The sequence below is a fragment of the Ambystoma mexicanum genome, chromosome 12 (assembly GCF_040938575.1).
Source record: "Ambystoma mexicanum isolate Mex_15411 chromosome 12, UKY_AmexF1_1, whole genome shotgun sequence".
Lineage (NCBI taxonomy): Eukaryota > Metazoa > Chordata > Amphibia > Caudata > Ambystomatidae > Ambystoma > Ambystoma mexicanum.
Window position 1 is genome coordinate 38,998,061 of NC_090936.1, and position 18,710 is coordinate 39,016,770.

General features: G+C 46.7%; 1 protein-coding gene across 8 annotated transcripts in view; it reads right to left on the minus strand.

Annotated features, from left to right (window-relative positions):
* Positions 1 to 18,710, minus strand: part of FOXP2 (forkhead box P2) — a 289,073-nt gene that overhangs the window by 136,843 nt on the left and 133,520 nt on the right. For 5 of the 8 annotated variants that reach the window (XM_069627894.1, XM_069627892.1, XM_069627899.1 and 2 more), the window contains 2 exons: positions 4,323 to 4,460; positions 955 to 1,170 (listed from right to left, as the gene is read on the minus strand). In XM_069627894.1, coding sequence (XP_069483995.1) covers positions 955 to 1,170; positions 4,323 to 4,460 — 354 coding nt within the window. The remainder of the gene's footprint in view (positions 1 to 954; positions 1,171 to 4,322; positions 4,461 to 18,710) is intronic. The other 3 variants (XM_069627896.1, XM_069627895.1, XM_069627898.1) reach the window with 1 other exon arrangement.

Sequence of the window (18,710 nt, forward strand, 5' to 3'; positions counted from 1 at the left end):
ATACATTAAGACCAGCATCCCACTTAAGGCAAAGACGCACCCTATTACAAGACAAGCAGAAGTACAACTTCACATTTTGTCAGGCATTAACAGACAAAGCAGTGAATCTAGGACTCGGGAGGAACCGGCGCGGCGGTCACACTTGAGAGACAGACAAGCTGCTCTCGGAGACCGACCTTTGCTTTTGGGTTTGGGGAATGGAGGAAACTTCTGATGCGCTCACTGGAAAACAGACTGCATAATGGAGCAAGTCGCGTGGATGGCCCGGAGCCCCGGGAGAAATAAGGGAGCAATTGTCACGCTGCCGCTGATGGCTGTCTGAAATTCTATTCACAAATCCAAACAGAAACCGAGCCTCTGGAGGTTCCAGGCAGGTTCTGGCGCGTATGCATAATGGGACCGCTCGAAGACACCGTCGACGATACCTGCTGATCGGTGGAGCTACTTCCGTGTGTTGTGTTTATACACGATGCAGTTTGCTGACGAGCGAGAAGCCCGGGTGTCAGGTTGATTTATGAGCACATCAAACTGTAACTTTCTTCTCACCGCTCCAGACCTACAGTAGCAGTTCATTAATCAGGGGCCTGTGACTTTCAAATCCATGCTCTACCAGTTTTCTGAACAATACGGTACATTTGCATGATCTCTCGGCGGTGCTGCGGCGGGGAACGGATCCCCCCCACCCAAGATACACAAAATAATCAGCGGTTTGTTCACCCCTATCCACTATTGGACATTAAAGGACAGCAGCGCTGCAGGATAACATTCAAAGCCCATGTGTCGTATTTTAAAAACATGGCAGCATGATCGTTCTGCTGTCACTGCTGCTATACTCGAAGCGACGTCGGATAATAGCAGCACTTTTTTGACAGCCTAGGCCTCGCTGCCAGGAGACCTTGACACAGTGCTATGCCACACTTCCCTTGGCCAACATAGAACACTCTTTGCATGTACCTCTTTTGCTTGCTTTCCAGTATGCTGCTGCTGTTGCTGTTGCTGCTGCTGCTGTTGCTGTTGCTGCTGTTGTTGCTGCTGCTGATGCTGCTGCTGCTGCTGCTGTTGCTGCTGCTGCTGTTGTTGCTGCTGTTGCTGCTGCAAAAGCTGAAGATGTAACTGTTCTTGCTGCTTCTTGTAAAACTCTTGCAGTTGTTGCTGAATAAACCATTTTGACTTTAATAAAGGCAAAAGTTCCAAGTATTACAAATCACCTACTTTATTCTAAACTTGTATACGGTAAACATGCCACTGGCTTGTGCCTGGTAGGTAAATTAAACAGCTATTCTAGGAACACATGTAAGGAGGCCAAAGGTCTCTGCACATTTAGGACATCACATTACAAATGAAGAGATCAAATAATCCTGAACAAATAGAGATATCAAATCTGAGCTAAAGAGTATAAATTATGCAGTTGCCAAAATACTCTTTGCAGAACACGAAAGGAGGCCCTATCTGTACCAGAATGACTATTTGAAAGCAGGTATGGCAGAATGGTGCACTTCTCATTAAAATGGTAACGATCTGTTAGCCTGCTCGGGGAAAGTGTGCTGATCGTCAGTATCAGTTTCATGGAGCCTTTGCACTGGTGTAGGGGCATTTTAGCACAGCATTTGCACAACTATGCTTTGGTTCAGAGCATGTTTGCACCGGGGCAATGTTTCCCCTAGTACAAAGGCTGTGCACCATTGTACTGCACGGTTTCGGACACACCTATCCAGTTCTGTTACGTGTATAACACAGAATGGTGCAGAGAGCTTTGGAGCCAATTCGGAATGCAGCGCTATGTTTGCAGCGTTTGCTAATTTCTTCTATATGCATGGTAGGGAATATAGCGAGTGGTATGTTCTCCAAATGTAGCATGCATCCTTGAGGCAAAAGCGTTCTCTTTTTCTGTTCCAAAGCAAATATATCACAAGCATAAGATTGGTTCGGGTTTGCTGTAGTGCGCAACCATTTATGTAATGTGAAATAGGGGCTGGTTTGATCCATTCCACGTTACACAAGCAGCAACAGTGGTGCCAAATTAGTTGAATCAGTGTTTAGCAACATTTTAAAGTTTGACCCCCCCCCCCCCAGATGTTTCCCTGATTGCGCTGTACCACAAATGCTGCTGGCGCTATTACACAGATGGCATTAGCAACGAATGCACGGGCTTATAATGAGCACTACTCCATGAACCTCCCCTCCCAAATTAAAACACTTATTTAGAAAATGTACATGTCCCATGATTGATTCCCTAAGAAATTAGGGGAGTGTTCGATTAGATACCACAGTATGAATTCTCTGTTATGTTTTCTGCCTTATTGGTGATTGTAACTATGTCCCACTATTGCAGTTTCAAGGATGTCAACCTGTGCCAAACTGATGATCCCAAATTAGGGTGGAAGGCTCATGCCATTGGATGTTGCATTTTTGGGAGCTGTCAGTCTTCAATTGATTCTACATGGGTCAGAAAAGCAAGCTTTTCAGCTCATTTGCATAGCCACAATGCATTGCGGTGTGGGTCTGATCTGGAGGTGAACTTCTAGTGATGGCTACCAGCTGGCACTGTGTGCATTGTTAGCTGAAATGGTCTAAGCTACTCTCGCATCAAAGATAAGAGGTGTTCCTTCTTGCTTTTTTTTTTTAAAGCCGGCCTAATATAGATGGCGTGTGGTAATCATTCCCGTATCGATTTGTACGGCTGAGTTGGTGGCGATTGCATTAGCGATTGAAAGGGTGTGCGAGTTGGGGTTAGAGAAGGTGGTGATGTTTTCAGATTCATTGAGTGGGTTGCAGGCGATTGTGGCAGGGGATGGTGATAGGAAGGATGTGAGTATGGACATCAGGAGGAAGATTGATCTGTGTGTGCGTGGGGGAATGGATTTGGAGTTGGTGTGGGTTCCCAGTCACACTGGCATTTTGGGTAATGAGCTGGTGGATCGGGCGGCGGGTGAGGGTATGAGAAAGGGAGCAGTTGATGTGAGGTTGCCTTTGAGTGTGGATGAGGTAAAGACTGTGGTGGTGAGACGGGTCATGGAAGAGTGGCAGGAGAGGTGGGTGGGTGAGTGGGGTGAAGGGCAGGTGGATGTTTGGTGTTCGTGGGAAAGTGTCGGTGAAGGTGGATGCAGGGAGCCTGGAATGGAGGAGGGGGGAGGAGGTGATGCTGAATCGTTTGAGGATAGGACATGTGGGGCTGAATGACTGTCTGTTTCGAGTAGGGAAGCGTGAGTTGAGGGATTGTGCGGTGTGTGGGGTGCCTGAGACTGTGGGACATTTTCTGCTTAGGAGACATGTTGAGGAGAGAGAATTGATGAGGGTTCAGTTGTCGGCGCTGGGTGTGGCTGAGCTGAGTGGGAACGCTTTGCTGGGAGGTGACGGGGAGAGAGGCAGGAGGAGGAACAGTGTGATGTTGGATTTTGTGAGGCAGACTGGGCGGTGGGAGGAGTTGTGAGTTTATGGGAGATAAATATTGATTGGTGGGTCTGGTGCACATCATCCTTTAGGATGGGGAAGCGCCTGCGTGGGTCCGCCGACACATCTGATAATTAAGAAGAAGAAGAAGGAGTGTTACCATCATGGAATGCCTTGACTATGATAGTCAAAGGCAAAATATGACAGAAGACTGAAGTAGTCATATGAGAGACGTACTGAAGGAAGAGGGGACTGACACCCAGAAAAAGAAGGACCACATCATATTACCATTGTGGCTGAAACAGGTAAGGGGGACCACGTGTAACTGGAGTATGGAGCTGACAATGGTGGATGCAAATTGTCAAATTAATGGCGGCAGTCACCCAGGAAAACCCTAAGAAGAATTATGCCCAGTTAAAGTGAAATGTGTCACGGTTCATAAAGCAATTTATTTATTTATTTATATTTATTTATTTTTTCGCATTTTTAAAGCGCTCACACAGCCCGAGGGCATCCAGGCGCTGTTACAGGAATATGGCTTACTTGCGTATTTACTATATGACAATACACATTTTTTGCATGGAGCAAAAAAGTAAGCTTTGCAGCTAATTTACATACCCACAATGCATTGCTGTGTGGTTCTGCCCCCGAACTTTTGGTGATTGCTACTAGGAAAAGCAGTTTTTTTGTGTGTCTCATTAGCGAAAATGGTGTATTCTACTCTCATCCTTTGCGCGAAGGCTGTGATCATCCTCCCATTTTACTTGTATCCTGACTTCATGTATGTTCAAGTAATTAACACACATTAACCTTCCTATATGTTGCCTCCAGTTCAGTACAAAGCACGAGGATTAAAAGCCCACATCCATCGCTTCCTGCGCTGAAGGAATGCGCCCCCTAGGTGCACCAAGTGAGAAGGCAATGCGCGTTACCTGCTGCAGCATGACTGCCTGCTGTTGCTGGAGGAGGGCTTGTAGCTGCTGCGGGGACAACACCTGCTGCTGAAGAATCTGCTGCATTTGCTGAGGTGTGATCACCTGGGGGGTCATCATGGCCACCGACACCGGAACCTGCACGGGGAAGACAGGAGAGGTCTTTATGGGCCATCTCACTTTGCCGGTACAAAACACAGATAGGGAAACTTATCGGGAGCAGCCCAACATGCGCGCAACCACGTCAATTGATGTTCACAAGTGTGTCAATCGATGCGCGTCTCCAACGAGAGTCGAGTGCAACAATGCAGCATCCGGTGGAGGCAGCAGCTGTTATTGGCTTCAGCCTTTAAAATCCACATCTCTTCGGAGTCGCGGCGAGAGAACAAAACACCGGCTGGCGTGACTTACAACAGAAGTGATCTCAGAGTACTTTCTGGCAATCCCTAATAATCAATAAAGTCATTCTGTCAAGCACCGTGATGTTAGGAAAGGAAATTCTTCCAAGGCAGTTTCAAGTGCTATGATTAAGGCAAGCATTACCAATTAAGGAACTTGGCTTATATTTCAAAACCACTGCACCTTCCAGCAGATAATGATCTACTTGGGTGGGGGTTGGGGGTAGGATTCATACTCTGCCTTTTAAATCTGGAAAATGATTCCATTGTGCAATATTACTTTAAAAAAGTGTAGATCCGCAAAGCGCGAAATGAGAACCTGCGACGTGAGCCCAAAGCATTTCCCCTCCTTCCTAGCACAGACCTGCGGATCTTCAATTGGCCCAAGGTGGAGGTTTGTCCATCCAACCCTGGAAGAATGTTTTTTATCCTCCAGGTTCCTTGGTGGCAATGCGTTCTTCTCTGAGCGCTGCTGCTGTACTCAGAGTGAAGCGCAAATGCTTGCTTGAGAGGCTGCGCTTCCCTGCACTCAGCTGCTGTTGCAGGCGCACTGGCTCAAGGCATTGCTTGTAATAAGCAGCACATGATCAAGCAACTTGTCTGCTTGCCAAGCTCCCAAACAGCAATCACTCACTTTCTTTTCAGTGGATAGGGGGAGGGGGCAGTCACTTGATTCTCTCCGTAAATAAAAGTAATCATTATCATAAATACTGCTTTGCTACATGGATAGCAATAAATACTGAGGAGTGGCCTTTGACAGCTTCCAATGTAAGTGCATTAATTAAGTGCCAAGCTATTATGCAAGTCTATGCAAAAAGGACGAGGATACTCGTCCTTGGCACTTAAGAGGATAACAGTGGGACCAGAAATTGTCGTTTGCAGAAATCGCAAACAGCCTTTGGCCAGCACCTGCACCAAATCAAACCCTGGGGGATAGCTCTGCATCACGTGTGCAGCAACACTTTTCATGTGTTTGTTTCATGTCTCGCAAGTTGGTATGGTGTGCTGCAACCACATTTCACTGCGGGTTTCCTAGTCGCAAACATGAGCTTAGCACAAAATGAGGTAGATCCTGTGCAAAATTTGATGCGGGATAAAACCCTAAGGGCCTGGCCCTGATTCATGGAATTTTTAGCGCAGTGGGGATCCAGATTGTTTAGGAGCATTCCTGATTACTCAAGACCGTGGCATTTTTATTGTTGGTTAGAATCTAAGGGCTTGATTATTGGAATTTTTTAGCGCGCAGTGCAAAGTGACTTTGCACTGCCAACGAACACTCTGATTCACAGAGCAGTGCAAAGTGTATATTTGCAGTGCAAATTGACTTGAAGTCAGTGCAAAGTCACTTTGCACTGGCAACAAACACCCTGATTGACAGGGCGATGCAAGATGTATTTTTGCAGTGCAGAGTGACTTTGCACTGACTTAAAGTCACTTTGCACTGCAAAAATACACTTTGCACTGCTCTGTGAATCAGGTTGGACTCTCCCTTGGGCAATCTGTACTGTGTGTGTTTCTATAGGTAATCAGTGGCTTCATCAACACCATTTAGTTTGTTCACATTTTGGGGCCTGATTCATGGAAAAGTATGCATTTATCCTGCAAAGGCCGCATGACGAGAACAACACTGCATGAGCCTGCATGCAGAATTCAGTATGCATGCTCCGCGCGTTCATGGAATTGTTTGCACAAAGTAACTATATATGCAAGTCATGGCCGGAATGCCCCTGACACACCCTGACGCAAAGCAGAAACAGCCAGAACAGCTACCTTTGCATGCTCCCTCGGTGTAAATACATGTACCCTTCAAACAGTGCGTGGGGTCCCCCGTAAGCAGACTTGCATCTCGGAGACCCTGCAAGGGGTCCCCCGTAACTGTTAACGACACCCAACAATATGGATACATTTTATCGTAACTTGTGTAAAACTCTGAAGATCTCTTTGCGACCCCCAGTAAACGGCTCCTGCAACCTGCCACACAGCGAATGCGCACCCCTAAGTCAAATCGAAACCACAGCTGTGTACACGCACCCCTAAATCCAACACCTGATTTTACCAGTGTGCAGAAAATCCAATGTGAAAATGTCTGTACGCCTGCCTTTGAGTGGCGGATAGTATGAGGGCTTTGCATAGCCATTTTCCCGCTGAGAGGATGCGTGTTCGGATCCATGAATACGTATCGTTCCACGCAATATTGGGCGTGTGATGGTCAGCCTGTGGGCTGTTCCCTGTAACGCCCACATTTTGCCATGTTCTTGCTAATTTTCCATGTTCCGCACCCTACCCTGCTATCTGTGTGGTGTCTTGTGCAAGGCACTTGGCCTCTTTTATTGACGTGTCGAGTTTGCGTGAAGTCCCAGTAAAGTATGAAAAAGTGCTGTGCAGTCGATTCCATGAATCGATAAATGGGATTTCGCACGCAGTTTGGCATGCAAAGTCCCGATTTTCTGTGCAAATAATTCCATAAAATAGGTCCTTTGTCTTACTCTTTTTGAAAGCAGGAAAACAAATGTGCCTGTGTGTGTAGGATATGAGGAGGTGAGAGTGGGTAGAGGAAGGGAGAGGTGTGGAGGTGCCCCCATTAAAAGAAACAAAGGTTGTACTAACAAGAAGAGTGGAACTAAATGCAAACGAACTAAAAGGTGTTGAGGAAACCACATGGAACCGTTTCCATACAGTGTCTCCAGAGCTCCAAAGACTTGCAGCACGTTGGAGATCTCTCTATGTTGATAGAAATCGAAGTGTGTTTTTACTACCCAGTGCTCCCTGCGGTATCAAAACTCAGTAAGAGACATCCAGTAGCGACCGGGACGACTGTGGTGTCTGCATTCGGAACAAGTCAAGGCTGCGTGTTTCCCGCGTGGCCTTCCCGGGTTGCAGTGCCATTCAACAGGCTGTGCGGAAAGCCCAGAAAAGGAACGTTTACCAAGTATGCTGCCAGCACAGGTTTAAAAAAAATACAGCACTGGTGGAAAGTTATAATTACAATCAGATGCGGGGAGTGTTGCTCTGGGGCCGGCTGCTCCGTGTGCACGGCGTGGGACCGCAATGAAGGAGCACGGGGCGAGCATTTGGGAAAACACCATTGAAAAACGCTTTGTGAATAAGGGACACTGGTTCCAGGGCCTTGGCACCATCCCTTCCATAGGCATGAGTTATGACTTTATCTGGAAATTAAGACATGCACAGTGGGGGAGCGGTGGGGCAGGCAACTGAGCAAAGGAACAATCCGAAGCACATCCCAGCCTCAACATAAAGTCAGACCCCACAAGTGGCAAGTACATTGAAAAGGGGCAATCCCCGCAAGGCCGGACCATGAGGGGTGGGGTAGGCCACTTATGTGGGGCAAAGTGGACCAGTTTGATGAACTCATGCTCTGTGCAGCTGGTAGTGGACCCACATGCATTCAAATTCCCTTTTTTGCCACATGTTTTCCCCAAAATGCGCCCCAATGCACTTCAAAAAGTAACATAGTAACGAAAAGTGAGTGGCATTGATGGCCCACTTTTTCTAAATCGATCGCCAAGCTTTTTTTTTTGTCCCAGACCGACCCTGGTGTCGCCCGAGTGTCATGTGTGCAGTAACTCACTGCCATTAAAATTGCAATCATGTATCCATTGGTTGCAGAAAAACAGGGCATTGTTTCTTTACAAGAAGCCTCACTGAAGAAGGCTCTTAGCTGCTTCCTCTGACAAGTCTCCAGTTACATACCAACATTTTCAAAGAGATTAACGCAGGTTCTGATGTTGCGGCGATTAAAGATGACGCATAATAACACACCATATGCCAGCAGGCCAGCAGGGCAACTTCTAATCTCGCCAAGTTGGACTAATCAAGGCGCCGGGATTATTTTCCGTCCCTCTCCTTGTTCGAGGCCTTGACTTGCCCTTGTACCTCTTCCCTGGGAGAGCTAAAGTTCTCCTCTTTGATTAGCTGAAACATTTGCATGGTCACTAGCCAGGATTCATTTTTATAAATCATTATGCATTAGCGCTCTTGATCGCCTAGCTTGACTAATCCTGATGAAGCGAAATCACCGCTGAAGGTCACTCGCCACCCCGCTGCAAATTCCCGCTCAAACAAATGCGGGCCATTGTTCATTAGACTCTGTGCGCAATTGGAAATAAGTTACTGGATATCTGGCTCAAATTCCTTATGCTTTCTTGGAGGTAGCAATCCATGCAGAAACAATGCCGGAAAAATGGTGTCGGACAGACAGCTATATTTGACGGCGCGCCGCACGCGCAAGATTTTAACAAATATCTGAAAACGTGTCTTTTCCCCCTATTTTGATGACACAATTACTTTTAATGTATATTTTTACATTTTTCACATCAGTTAGCGTTTTGCTCTTAAAATTATTATTAAAATTGGTGATAACATAAATGAAGTAGTCATCAGTTTCTTGGGGCAGAATGAGGATCTGGAGACATAATATTGCATTTAACTGCAGACAAAGAAAACAGTAACACAAAGAGACTAACGATTCCCAGCTGATGGGATTTGCCAAAATAATATTAATTTCAGGGGGCGGGGGAAAGGGGAGCTGTCCCGAGATAAGAAAACGCTCAACGACAGCGAAAATAAATATGGGACGGGAGCGCCTTTCATGGGCCTTCTCGTCGACTGATGGATGATAATCATCTTAATTTCACTAGCCCCCCCAAAACAAAGAGGCAGGCAAGCCAGCCAGAGACACCCGTGCGTTCACTCCGGGCCCTGCACAATGCCGTTTAGGCGCGCGCCTTTCAGCCTGGCGTATCAGAGCTCACAAGATGAAAGCGGATACGTAATTGCCCTGCCGCCTCTTAGTCTTCACTGACAACCCATACATTTAATTTTACACACACATTCATTTACATTTTCAAGTATGTGACATGATAATTGCCAGAATGTAACACCTCCGTTCCTGAGGACGCAGCGGGCGTCTGATTGACAGGTGCGGTGAATGGGGAGAGGGGAAAGGCTGCCTGGATGGCAGCTTTTCGTATTTTTTACTCCCCCCACCCCCTCTTGAAATTTACACGTGTAAGGGCTCGTAGTAATAAGCGTTTGTGGAAGAGTGGCACCGCAAACGTGCACACAAAGTGAGCATCGGAAGCTCAGCTTTTGCTGCTGCACCGTGCACGCTGCCGGTGCCCCGGGGCACGCTGCCTGGAGCCTGGCCAGTGGAGGGATAAGGGCCCTTCCGGTGCCATGCACTGGCTGCACTCATATGAAGACGTGGGGGTGAGTGAGGGGGGGCACTCATGGAGCTGCAAATGTGTTTGTTCCTTGTGGCTGTCGCGATGCGCTCATTCGCAGAACTGCCAAAGGGTGCATGTGTGTGTGGCCAGTCACAGTGTAAAAGGAATGCCTACGGCTTGATAGGTGGGGGGGAGGGGTTGTACCCCTGCAGACCCCAATAGTTGAATTATGCGACAGGGGGGTGTCTGAAGGAGTTGCTATGCATCACACACACTGCATGCCCGCACACACACGCATAACAAAACGTGATGCATCAACCAAAAATAACTATTTGCGCCCGGGCCAACTTGCTCTTGTGAGGCATGGCCCGGGGCAGCTTTTCAGGGACAAATGTGACTTTTCCCCACCCTTTCCCCCTGAAAGTGGCACACTTTCCCTAAGACCTGGCATCGCTTGCAGGGGCAACACGTCTCCATGCTCTCTTACCTTTTCCACTTTTTGACTTCCAGGGGCCTTGCACCTAGTTTTCTGTTTTTTTCGTTTTTTTATTGTGCGACCAAAGTCCATTTACGTGTGCGATGGGTCGCATAAACAAATTGTGAGCGACACAGGGTCTTACTTCTGGGAACGACCATGCGCTCTTAAAATGTGTGCGGAGGCACGTTGCCAACACCTAGGCCATCACATCGCCCGTAGCGCCACCTGACTCGCTAGACGACACCTGCCCCTGTCCTCCCCGCCACCCGGTACAGCTGCACACCTCCTCTGTGTCCCACCACCCGCTGTATATCTGTTCTGTTGCATACCTCTGTAAAGCGCTCCGTTGCGTCTCGAAGCCATGTCCGCGCTCAATAAATACCATAATAATAATAATAATAATATTTACGTTGCTCGATTGTTTGTACCATATTTCAGGTAACACACGTCATGGATGATATAAGCTGGGGCGACAGAGGCGTGCAACTCAGATACAAAGTAGCGGTCACCAGATAATACAAGTGTTCCTGTTAAGGGTCTCAGCCTCTTCAGAAATCCCATGTTTGAGTTCACACTCCTCATCCTTTTCTGGCTCACCGCAGAGAAGGCGACCATCTGACTTGCCTTCCTCCGGCTCCAAAGTTCAAGAATTGGAACAAAGCACCTTAAATTGGATCCTGATGAGAAAACAGCACCAGCTTCTCAGAGGCCTTCCAGATCATTAGGAGGCCCCTCGCCGCACTTGGAGTCACTGATGAGGCTCTCGAACTGACAGAGGTCAGCTTCAATGGAAGCAGGCGGGAAGAACAAGGCGGCGCGGAGGTAGGATCGCGAGGAGCTTTGTAGCAAAGGCTTAGCAATTACTTTGTGTGAATACCCCAGCTAATAAGCCAAGATGAAAGACGAGTTCAGGACTGCCAACTTGTGTGCTGTTTCACAGGAGGCACCGTTAAGGTAAACAACAGCAACAAAGCGGTGCCTTTCTAAAGGATTACAGTATTCCAAAAGAGCTTACCTGCCTGACTATGTCCTTCTCAAATGATACATTCAGAGAAGCTGACGCGCTTACATACAAAGTAACTCATGATGTACTGCGTGCTTCTTGCAATTACACATGTGAATAGTTTCACATTTCCTGTATATATGCAATCGTAGAAAGAGAGAGAGAGAGTGTGTGTGTGTGTGTGTGTTTGTGTTTGTGTGTGTGTGTATGTATATGCTTTTAATTGTAAATTCAACAAAGTCTAAACATGTTTTGTGTTTCGTTCAAGAGCAACCTTCATCAGGACTCAGATTTGTCAAAGTAAATGTTCATGTTGATCCTTACATGATGTTTACCATAGGGTTTCTGCACCTGCCATATTGTATTGAAATCCTCTCCTTCACTATCCCATGATAACTGAATACTGGACGTGCTGTTGTGCTAAAGGCTAACCTATGAAAATGTGCATAGCCGAGTGCATGCTTTTAAAGTGTTCACCTTTTATATTATGAAACGCGAAGTGCCCCAACTTTATTGATGTTAACATTAAACATATATCATTAGGTATGTGGTGATTTCAGGATCAAAGAAATCAACTTGTTAAAGTACATTTTCCACCCACAAAAATGTGCATTGCGCAACTTTTGCAAATATACATAGACAACCTGTGCAGACATTTCGAGATGGTTTTCTGCACCAGTGTCTTGAAGACGCCGAGTTGTGTCACAGGTTAGATTAGTCACCCCCAGATGGACCTTCTTCAAATGGATCTGTTCCCCGAATTAAAGGCCTAGCTGCCTTCGGGCTTTGTGCACTTTACAAATGTACAAATAAATAAATAAAATAAAGAAGAGCCAAGGTTGGTCTTTTTCTGACGATGTAAGTGACAGTCATATTGCACCCAGAGCGGGCCTGTGCTGCCGGCAGCTGTGGACGCGCCAACCCTCTCCAAGCAACGCGTCGCGTCGGAACGATGCCTGCTTTGCAGGTACAGCAAAGTCCATTAGGTCCAGCTCTTCGTAGCATGACATGCAGTAAATTACCAGGGCCTCAAGCAGCTGGGTGAATTACAGTTCATCACTCTGAAAGGTTTCCCACTACAAGACTGCCCGTATCAGATCCAGCAGTCAGGATCCAATTAACACGTTGGCCGGGATAATCAGATTGCATTTGTAAGGCCTGTATAATTCGTTTATTGTCTCCATGCATCTTCTGTCACAGGGTGCACTGCTGGTGGTTTACTTTTAAGCTGTGGGCCACTGTTTCCCTTGTCGTAGGGGTTTGCGTCAAGTGCGGACACTGTCCTGTGTCGGACCTATATCGACAACGCACCCGATAGATGTCGTGCAGTCCATCGGGGCAATGGTTGCTTGCTGGTAGCCTTGTGCGGGGGGCTTCCAGAAGCCATGGTGTCTAAACAGTTAAATGAAGGCATTTTTTTTTTTTACCACGATTGTGCTATTTTGTTCAAGAGACAAGAGTTCTATGTGGCTATCAGTGTGCATCTTTCGCATCACGCGCGCCACGCCACGGACGACATATTCATTGACATTTACATGTGTACCGTCATGCAGAACTGGCTTCTGCTACACTAGATCGAGCGGTACAACTGTACGACAGCGCATACTGATTTTGCAATATTCATCCGTCCGACTCAGTGTTATCTTGGTGTTTGACTGGAGCGAGCTAATCATCGGTGAACGCTGGCATTTCACATTCAGGACCACATACCAATCTTTTCGGGGGATTTACATTCTGCAATGCCATAGGTAACTGGATTGGAACCATTACCGAGATATGGTCTCTTTGTGCATATTAATGGCTATCCAAAAGCGCTCTATGGATAAGCGTGAGCCTTAAACATTGTATCCTGACGGGGTTGCTAGGGGGGTGCCGAGGGGGCTATAGCCCCAGGTCTTTCGGTTGTAGCCCTGGATAGAAGCTCAGGGGCTACAACCAAAAGGCTAGCTAGACCCGAGACACGACAGTCCCGACTTTAGCTTAGCCCCTGATCTTTTCCAAAATAAAACCACTTTGGAAACATTTGTAAAACTTGTTCAGAGTCTTGCCAGCACTGAAGCAGCCACATTGTTTCAAGTCCACTGAGAGCTTACAATGCATTCGCACCTGGGGAAGGCCGCTCAGCCAATCAGGGGGCTGGAGGAGCGGACGAGAGTACACTATACTGCCCGCTCTTTCCAGCAACCCAAGGCCCTTCCCTTGTTGCACCATTTTGATTGCGGGGAGGTAAATGTGAGCCTCCACCTGTTGCCTATTAAGTGTACTTTTTTTTTTTAGCTACTACACAGTATCTAGTGGAATTGTTCTGCCACGGATGTGGCACACCACATTATCAAGTACTCCAGTTGCCAGCACAAAGTTTGTGGTGATGTGAAGTGTATTCATTAGCAGATATAGGCCTGAGGATGGACTGTTCTAGTCTGAAATGCATCGGCTGCTGGGATCTGCACTTGTGAATGTTTTAAAAGAAGGCAGATGGAATGGCAATAAAACACTGTTAGCAAAGCAATTAGATTCGACAATATTTATTATGTTCCTAAGGCGATATAGGGCCCAATTCATAGAAAAGTACACATAGAACCTGCCACGTTCACATGGCCACGCGCATGAGGCACCTGTGCACAATCCGCGTATTCATGGAATCTTCCCTGCAGAGCAACCCTATGCGCAAGTCTCGGTTGGAATGCCCCTGACACTCCCCCCGCAAAGTAAATGCAGCCACTAATACCTACCTATGCACTGTCCTGGGGTGCAAACTCTTGCATCCCAGTAATCCTGTGTGGGGTCCCCCGCAAGCAAGCCAACACAAGGGCCACACTGCGTAGGGTCCCCCTTAACCGCTCATAGCACCCCAAAAACTTGCGTAGCATGTATCATAAAAGTTGTAATTTCCCGTTAAATATGCGTGTGAACCCCCATAAACTGTACCTTCACTCCACTAGACTGCTTACACACAACCCTAAGTCTGATCGGAACCCCAACTGTGTGCACGCACTCCTAGGTCCAACATGCGATCTTACCTCCACGCAGTGAATCCTATCTGCAAGTGTCTGTATGCCTGCCTTCGTGTGGTGGATAGAATGAGGGCTTTGCATGTCCATTTCCCCGACGAGAGGTTGCATGGTCGGATCCATGAATAGTTCCCGTTCCGTGCATTTGTGGGCATGCGATGCACTGCCTGCAGGCTGTCCTTCGTAATGCCCACAGACGTGCTGAGCCTGCGTGAAGTCCCCACAAAGTACAAAAAAGTACTGCGCAGTCGATTCCATGAATCGACAAACGGGATTTCGCATGCAAAGTCCCTATTTACTGAGCAAAACATTCCATGAATCAGGACCATAGTCTATCAATAAGGATATACTTTAATTGAATCAAGAATGCAGTAGCGACTACTACACAGGAAGTCACCAATTCTGATCAATTAGATCCAGCAGTCTACCTGGGTAGTTGTTTCCCTGGAACAGTGCGTTCCAGGTTTTGGTTCACCCCATATACTGTTTATGATTGATACAAATTTGAGAATAATTTGTGTTTTGAAATGTGGCGCCCACTCACACTCCTCCCAAAACATACAGCTGACATTTACTTCTGTCCATCACACAATGTCACTCCGGGTCAGTTTCATCCACAGGGGAGGAGCCAATGCAAGAAGACGTGCTCCGCGCCCGGCTCGCCCGGCTCCGCTGGCAATTCATTGGGAGTTGCCATTACAGATAAACTCAGTTTTAAATGTCACAATATTTAACCCTTTCATGAATTTACAAAGGCCAGCGAACCCTTCATGTCATGTGGTGACAATTTCAAAATTTGGGACCGCCAAGCAGATTAGTCATTCCTTAGCACACCATTGGTTTTATGCCTGGGGGGGGTCATTGCCCTGCATGCATAGTCCAAAAACTCTCTTTTTTTAAATGTGTATGTGTGTGGATGAGAATAAGGAGAAGGGCGTGAAAAGAAACTCTTCCCAAAACAATGCATGGCTTACCAGGCAGTCCTACCATTTCTGCTACAATGGTAACAGAAATGCAAAGACGTAAACCTTAACCAGGCGCAGTAGGAAAGCAAGGGGGACGGCACTGACAATGAATATAGCGCGTTTACTACATGACAAACGTATTTGCATATGATGCATGATTAATAACTTGCAATATTTACACCAATGTGCAGTGGTCGAAGTGAGTGGGAATGGGCGGGAACGGTGTTGCACTACTTTGATTTTTTACTTTTAACAGCTCCACTACTTATTTTGGTACACTTCTATCACTGCCTATGAGCAGGGGCAGAATGAGGTTATAGAGGGAGTGGTATCAGTAGACCTCCCAGGGTCATGCACAAGGGAAATTAGGTCTTACTTTAGAGTGGACATGGGCGTCCTTCGACTTGAGAGATATTTTGGACTACAACTCCCATCAGACCTACCTAACATGCTCAATGGTGAGGGATCATGGACGTTGGAGTCCAACACACCTGGAGAGTTTTAGAGCAATCTTGAAACCTAAGACAGTGGGGTTGACAATATCAATAGGGTGGGGCTAGAATGTTCCAGTGATGGGAAGTAAAGGAACAAAAGCAAGGGATAACAGTGGGCGGGGCCATGTATGCTCATCAAATATTTCATAGCTTTTAACAGGAAGAAATACATTTCTGCATCCCTGGGCCTATGACAGGAGTACCTGCCAAATGCCTATGTAATATCCCAAGCCACAACTGTTGACTTTGTTGTTGCTTGTTTTTAACAGGGTTTCGGTGCATGAACGTGTTATAAATCATGTGGCTGAAGGCACACTTGGTTACGACATTTTTATTACACCAGTAGCCATTTGCAACTGTAATGAAACCATTAATTTGCAGCAAACTGTGTAGAAATAACGGTGGCATGCTAAAGTTGGATGCTATCTTTACATAGAAGAGCACACAGAGATCCCAGGATGGTGTGTTTTTTGGCTGGAGAGGGGCAGGTAGTGGGTGGGAATGGCTATAGGGGTTAGCATTGCCTGGGGCAGTCAATGGGTGGGTAAGTAATCAAACAAAACCCAAAAGCTGTATGTCCCTCCTCGCATGTTCGCTCCCTCCCACCTGTACTCCAATGCAATAGTTCAACTTATAGGTGGCGCTTGAGCACTACCTAATAGCCCAAACTAAGAAGGGCCAGAAACCCTTTGCAGGTTCGTATCACACTGTGTTACATGATGGCATGTTCAGGTGTATGTATATATATAACACCAAGAAAGCTATGGTGGGTTTAAAAAGGTTTGAAAAGAAACCTTTCACCTGAAATCTGAAGACAGGAAAGTCTATTGGAGCCAAGTCACACATTCCACAACGCCACCTAGCAGCCATCGCTGGAAGTTCACCTCCAGTTCCGTGCCACAACAGCAAGGCACTGTGGGTATGCAAATGAGCTCGAATGCAAACTTTTTTCTCCAGAAAATGATCTTTGTCTAAGGGGGCAGTATACATTTCCTATATATATATAAATAAACCAGCCTGTGGTAGCGACCATGTAGTTATAGTTAAGCTGCTCAACTCATAGGTAGAGCATAAATATATATATATATATATATACATACACACACACACACACACATATGTGTGTGTGTTTGTATCTGTGTGCTTGTTTTTATGTGATATTTGGTGTTTTGCATAGTGCTGCATACCAGAAATTCCAGTTTCAGTGTGCTTTGTATTAAATGTCACTAGTTATCATCTGCCGATGTACACATTTTCCATTGCTCAAAAAACGGATTGCCAATAAAACCCTCCATTGTGAAAGACAGAGCTGTGGCTGTATAGCAAATGCCAAGACTGTGCCCACGAACAAAAGCTACCACGAAAGTTACTATTTAATATGAAAATGTAGAGCACCAAATTAATACGAGGAATAAAAGAGGATGGGTTAAGATAGTTGCGGTTCATAGAGCGGCATTAGATGGAGCCGAAACATTGAGGAGAACACAGTGATCCAATCGGCATTGCGGCATCTTGGCTTGTAGCTGAGGATGACTCTGAGTGCAAGCTTTGCGAAGAATCGCCCATCATACGAACGCGTACATTATTGAGATACCAATCCTACTCTATCCGGAATGTCAATATTATTCTCAAAGGTAACCTGCGCGTTCAGGAAGGGGTTAGTGGGCTGCAGCAATAGCCTATGCCAATGTCGCGCCCAAGCTGGATCATAAGCCTTGTGCATCTCAAGAGATCCTTCTTTGCATTGCGCATTCCCCTGAGATTGTTTGAAGCAGACATGGAGAAATACCACTTCACTACCTCCTGTTACGGTGTGTGCCCCATTCGAGAATAAAGGATGTGCTAAATAATGTGACCTTAAATGCGCAAAACTGTGATGTGCACACCCTGAGGCCCTTTCTGAGTTCCTAGGCCGACCCACCAAAATATTGTGGCAGGAAATGTAAAATATTGCCTTTCACACTGCCTTTTTACTGCCACACACCCTCCAGTTAAAAATGATGCAAGAAATACAATGTTGTGCTGAAAAATGTGCATTGAAGCTGCAGCATTTTACATTTCCTGCCGCAATACCTTGGAGGGTATGCCTAGAAGCCCATCTTTGGAGGAAGGATAACTCAGGGGTAACTCTTGGCACTAGGCGACATCAACCTGGGCTTCAGTGACGCCAGCGTCACAGACGCCGCTCCATAGCTACCTCCTTGCCATATTTTGGATGTACCCAAATCATTACAGAACCCACGCACTCCTATGGTTGCATCCTTGATTGACTGCTAGACCACAACTGCAACATCTCCATCCTATCCAACAGACCATGCCCTTGGTCAGACCACAATACCATCACATTCACCATAGACGTCATTAGCAAACGAGCCAAGCCAGATTCTGCCCCGAGCTCCACCATGGCCCATAGCTCACGCAACTTAAATAGCACAAACATTATTCCGCTCCTCAACTCACCTCTACCCTCCACACAAGACTGCACAGCCTTAGTGGACCACTAGAACACCTTGCTCCGCAAGGCCGTCGACCACCTGGAACCTGTCAAAAATCAAAGAACCCGATCCAGCGTAAGTCCTATTTCACCCCGGATCTCCCCATCGCACGTGCTGCGAAAAGAACAGCACAAGCCACCTGGCACAAAACCCCGACTCCTACCAATAAGGGCCACCTCTCTCTGCTGTCGCACCAATACAAACAGCTGTTCTTCACTTCTAAAGCCTCCACTTACAACGAAAGAATCGTCAACTCTGCATCTAGCTCGCGCATACTCTTCACCATTCTCCGTGAGCTAGAAACCCCCATCCTCCTCCCAGATGCCATCTTGAAAGACAACGCCTGGTGCAATAAAAT